This window comes from Schistocerca nitens, chromosome 1 (genome assembly GCF_023898315.1).
Source record: "Schistocerca nitens isolate TAMUIC-IGC-003100 chromosome 1, iqSchNite1.1, whole genome shotgun sequence".
In the NCBI taxonomy this organism is placed as follows: Eukaryota; Metazoa; Arthropoda; class Insecta; order Orthoptera; family Acrididae; genus Schistocerca; species Schistocerca nitens.
In genome coordinates this window covers 776,527,848-776,533,847 of record NC_064614.1, presented here as the reverse complement: position 1 = coordinate 776,533,847, position 6,000 = coordinate 776,527,848, and the positions used below count along the sequence as shown (strand labels likewise).

The 6,000-nt window shown below is 35.7% G+C and overlaps 1 protein-coding gene across 2 annotated transcripts in view; it reads right to left on the bottom strand.

The window, feature by feature from the left end:
- Positions 1–670: 670 nt before the first annotated feature.
- The window catches only part of LOC126261688 (poly(ADP-ribose) glycohydrolase), a 121,148-nt gene continuing 115,818 nt past the window's right edge, over positions 671–6,000 (bottom strand). For both annotated transcript variants that reach the window (XM_049958562.1, XM_049958561.1), the window contains one exon: positions 671–1,369. In XM_049958562.1, the coding sequence (XP_049814519.1) occupies positions 900–1,369 (470 nt within the window). In that variant the 3' untranslated portion in view covers positions 671–899. The remainder of the gene's footprint in view (positions 1,370–6,000) is intronic.

The window sequence follows — 6,000 nt, the reverse complement described above, 5'->3', positions numbered from 1 at the left end:
TCGCTCACCTCTGAAAATCGTAACACACCACACACATAAGTCATACTAACAAATGGAAATTCACCTGATGATGGATATTTAAACCTTTGAAATGGGCCATGGAGATAAATAAATAGTGACTGGTTTGAGGTCAATAACAGTCACAGTAAAGCCTAACCTAAAATGTTCACAATTAAAATATGAAGAAAAAAATCTTGAGGCATGGTCCTCATTTATTATGTGTTACTCTTGATGATACATCAGTTACCCATATGTCTGTAATGTTTTAAATGCGGCATAAATGACCGGCTTCCTAGGCCTGATATTCTTCAAGTGGCTGGTCTCCAAAGTGTTAACTAAAAAAATTGGTTTCAAATGTCGTGATTATCAGTCATTGTTTTGGCAGACACTGGGTAACACACAACTTTACCAAACTGGCATGTTACATCACACCATGTCTAGCCCTCATGATCTAATGTTGTGGACATGTAGGCTCTTCTGAAAACCTTGCTTTGGTCAAACCCAACTGCAACTGCAAAACTGTTTCTCCAGGGAGTGGCAGTGAAGATGTTAAAGAATGTGAATTCCTGCCATGTAAACACACTATCAATATTTGGTACATTCCTTCCTAGCTTTCACACTTTATATAATCTGCATTGTCAAGTTTTTTATTGTAAAATGAAAAATGAAATTAAACCACATATAAAATATTTATTTGCTGTTAACCAGATGTGTTTGACACAATATAAAAAGTATTTCTTAAAATTGTTGCTTTAAATTGTACAGTAGTTTAATATAAGATTCCATTATACAATTTTCAATGTATTTACATTTATTTATGCACTGTGATCTCAGCTGTAAATAAATAACAATGTGATTCTTATTTGCAGAAATTTAAGAATGTAACAGCTAAAAAAACATTATTTTTGAACTGCATTAAAATAATCAGATATCTTTCTCTTTGGGGTATTTGTTGATTTTGGAAGTTCTGTGTTTTCAAACTTATCCAGTTGATCTAACAAACTAGTTTTTGAACTTGAACTTCCTGGTTTTGCTGCGGAGGAGTCACACAATTTGTCTGGAACAGAGACCTCATTATCTACACTCTCAACTTCCATCATAACTGCTTTTAAGTTTTCCTCAGTCACTGTATCACTGTTCTTTTTATGATGCATGGCTGAACTTTCAGATGCAACTTTTGCAGAGTTCTGTCCAATGTCTTTAACGGAGCTTGAAACTGAAGATTCTCTGTTTCCATCTCTTCTTTCTAAGCTTTTTTGTAATTTACTTCTACTACTGCCAGTTGAGGTACTCCATTCTTCAACTTTATTATTCCAGGTGGAGTTATTTTTGGAAGCGAAGCTGCCTGGCTCCACAGACCGAATATTTCCTGCAAATAAAAACAATGTGTAAAAACCAAAACAAAATGACAAAAGACTGGAAATTAATTACATGTTGTGTTCCTCAAGGTTCCTTCTTGGGTCCATTGGTTTTTCTTGTGTACATTAATGACCTCTCATCTCTTACATTGCCAGATACTAAGTTCGTTTTGTATGCAGACGATACAAACATTGCAATAAGTAGCAATAATATATGAAGACATGCAGATCGAAGAAGTTGACAGTGTTAAATTTCTGGGATTACAACTCGATAATAAATTCAGTTTGGAAGGGCATACAAGTGAATTGCTTAAGTGCCTAAACAAGTCTGTATTTGCCATGGGAATGATGTCAGATGTAGGAGATATAAATATAAAGAACTTGCATACTTTGCTTACTTTCATTCTATTATGTCATACGGGATCATATTCTGGGGCAACTCATCAAACTAAGCAAAAGTTTATAGGGTGCAAACGAATGTGATAAGAATCATTTGTAGTGTAAATTCAAGATCATCATGTAGAAACCTGTTCAAGGAACTTTGTATTCTAACCACCGCTTCTCACTATATTTATTCCTTAATGAAATTTGTTGCTAGTAATACATCTCTATTTCCAACCAATAGCTCAATACATAGTATCAATACTAGGAATAAGTACAATGTATATAAAGAGCTACAATCACTTACCTTGGTCCAAAAAGGGGGCCAATATTCAGGACTACACATTTTCAATAAATTTCCAGCAACCATTAATACCTTGGTTTCAGATAAAGCACGGTTCAAACAGAGTTTGAAAGACTTTTTGATAGATAACTCCTTCTACTCCATAAATGAATGTCTTATAAGAGACTGTTAAGCCAGCTTAAGTAAAAATATCTGTTAGATTTCAGTTTTGACAGCACTTGATCACAACAGTCAAGATTAGGTATTTAGAGTATGATAAATGTATTAATGAAGCATAACAGTGTTTCATTCTGACAGTGTGTTAATTCTGTAAATATTAGCTGTTCCAGTTTACCACATTGCATTCACCTATTTCAACTATCTCCTGACAAATGATCAGGGTAGTAAGTGTTATATTCAAATGTTTTATGTTTTTATGTCATACTTTCTGACATGTTCCACACCCACGAGAATCATCTCATTTTTGGGTCAAGGAACGAGAACTGAATCTAATCTAATCTATATAGTTTTAAAAAAATCATATTCATAAAACATGGAAGTTAGTGTTGACTGCTACTGCAAGACAAATGCATTAAATATGTTAACATCCGAAGTATATAACAGAACTTCTTTTATAAATTAGCACACAGAGTGCATGGTTTTATTTGAGGTAAATTGGTAGTGTAAACATGTGAAATAAAAGATGATAAATGGTGCTGCAGGGCATTCTTTATGACTCAAGGTAAAGAAGAATAATTAAAAATAAAACATAACAACATACGAGGGCGATCTGAAAAGTTCCTGGCCAGGTAGTGAAAATGATGATTTATGCTTTCAAAGAAGTTTTATTTTCCACATAATATCCTCTAAGATCACCAAATTGCACCCAGTGATGCTCCAATGCCATTAACCACTCTCTGTAGTGTTCCTCTGGAATTGCTGCTAAGTACCCATCTACAGCTGCAATGGCTCTTTGACTGAATGAAAAGCACTGATCAGTGAGGAATTTCTTCAGTTTTAAGACAAGATGGAAATCTGAGGAAGCCAAATCTGGGGAATAGGGTGAATGTTCAAGCACTTCATAGTGCAAATACCTCAGTTTACCCATTACCAAGACATTTTTGTGGGAAAGTGGATTGTTCTGATGGAAGGTGATTTTTCTTGTTCTTTAAGCTAAGTCTATTGTCACAAATTATTGTGTCCAGTTTTGTTAGAAGTTGAGAGTAGTATTCTCCAATTATGGTTTTATCTTCGTACAAGGTAGTCAATCAACAAAATTTCTTTACCATCCTGAAACACCAACACTATGCTCTTTCCCACTGATGGCACAATATTTGCCTTCTTTGGAGCTAAAGTATCTGTTTCTACCCACTGCATGAAGTACCTGCTACCTGCTTCTATCCACTACATAGACTGCTGTTGGATTCACGTGTATAGTGGTGAATTCACTTTTCATCCACTGTTACATATTGATGCAAAAATTCACTTCTGTTTTTCTTAAAATGCACCAAGCACCTTTCAGAAAGTGTTGTGCAAATGCTTTTGTAACCCACAATGGGCACACATAGTTCCCATCTTGCACAAAGCTTCCTCATGTTCAATTCCTGGTGCAAGATGTGATCAGTACATTCCTTTGATATCCCTAGAGCATTACTAATTTCACGCATCTTTATATGCTGACCTTCCAAAATTACATCATGCACTTTGTCGACGATTTCCGGTGTGCTTGCACTTTCTGGCCATCCTTCACATGGATCATCTTAGATGCTTTCGTGGCCATGTTTAAACTCGGCCACCCATTTCTTCATGGTGGAAACTGAAGGTGAAGTGCCACCACACATATTTACAGGCCTCGCATGCAATTCGATCAATGTTAAATCTTCTTTTACGAAGAAATTAATTACTCCACAATACTCGATTTTTTTCCACTTTCAACAGCATACACACCGCAACTGCTTTAAATGACTGCCTACACTCAACTGCTACCTGGAATGACTTACAATTTTATGTGACAACTACTAACACATGTACCAATGTAAGAGGGAAACAACACAAGTAGTGCTGCGGTCCTGGGTGAGGCTGAGACCTTTTCAAACAGCCCTTGTATATACATTTCTATTTATACAAGCCAAAAGCACACACAAATATCAAAGTCAAAGATATTTAAGAAACAATTAATTTGCATTTAAATTGACTAAATGCTGTTAGAAATAATAGTGAATGAAATATACTTTAAAATCTTGTAAATGTTAGTGAGATTGTTGCAAGGAGCAGACAGATGATCAATACTGGATTATTACATCTCAGTTACTGAAGCTCTTACAGTTTCTGTCAGTCTAATTGCAGTGCTAATAAAATTTTACAACTTTATTCTTATGCTCACAATTAATACTAGTGTTCCATTCTGTAGATTTGAATCATAGAAGTTGGAAGACTTGATGCCACCAATGCTTTGAGTCTTGTTGCTGCCAACCACAGCTAATAAATAACATTTGGTAATTATCTGTATGTTCCATGGATCATAAGGCAACCTCTTGTTATTGATATGGAACTGGTCAGTTTTACAATATATGTAGAGACTGTTACATATTTAGCTTTTGGTCTTGTGGCCAAAGCCTTCTTCTTTCTTATTTTTTATATGCATACAGTGATTTATACTTAACTATTTCCAATCTCTCTCTCTCCTCCCCTTTCTTAAACTTACATACAAAATCATGTAACTACACTAGAAATTCTTTAGGGATGACACATGACAAGGAGGAGATTAGTGTTTAGCGTCCCGTCGACAACGAGGTCATTAGAGATGGAGCACAAGCTCAGATTAGGGAAGGATGGGGAAGGAAATCGGCTGTGCCCTTTCAAAGGAACCATCCTGGCATTTGCCTTAAACGATTTAAGGAAATCACAGAAAACTAAATCAGGATGGCCGGAGGTCGTCCTCCCGAATGCGAGTCCAGTGTGCTAACCAATGTGCCACCTCACTGTGTCACACATGACAAACACAAACTAAGATAGACAATGGCATAATATTCCTTGTGCTCTATGAGGTTTTGAATCACATTGTATAGTGATGACCCCCAAAGCAAAAGAAAAACACACAAACATGGCCACCAATTTTTCTAATGGCAATATATACAATCCCCTCCAAAATAAAAAAATGCAAATTCTCAGTTATGGAGAAGTGACACTGTTCTGGGAGAGGATGTGATACTTCTTAGCAAGTTTAGTGCCGAGAGGAGATATTATCAACTTGGAGGTCTATCATCAGACTCTTCAAAGACCAACTACTACTATTCATAATATAAACATATGCTCATTGTCAGTTTCAGATATTCTAGTTCAAGACTATGTTAGTTATTTGCATGTTCTATGACTCACAACTGTAATCTCTTGCTGTGATATAAAAAAAAACCAGTTATAGCACATCACTCTGGGTAAAATATGACCACTGGGTAGTTGGTCAAAATACAATACTTATGGCTGAATATCTCACTCCTTTCAGTGCCACACTAAAGCTGAGTGATAGATAGTGAAATCATTCTTCTTTTAGTATTATATTTATGAATGTTACTGCTTTCAAACTGTGACTGATCACTGGAAACAAAACTTAATAAAAGAGTAAATGCACTGCAAGGCTATCTTCAGTATGTCTAACTGTTTTAACAGCGGTCTACAAGATGTTCTAGAGTGATCAACACACATAATCCTCATTACATGCTACTAAGCAACAAAAACTTTTCTTTTAAACATGAATTATCCCAAAATATGATTCCATATGACATTAGTGAATAACTGTAGGACTTGTAGTTACTCCATTAGGCTTGGTTACAAACTTGCCTTCTCAACAGAGAGAACTATTTCTGTCTCTGGGTACATGACTGAAGATTATCAGATGTAACGACAACAAGAGCGGACCTAGTATCAATTCCTGTATACACCTGTAGTGGTTATTCCCCATTCTGAAGATGATGTTTCATT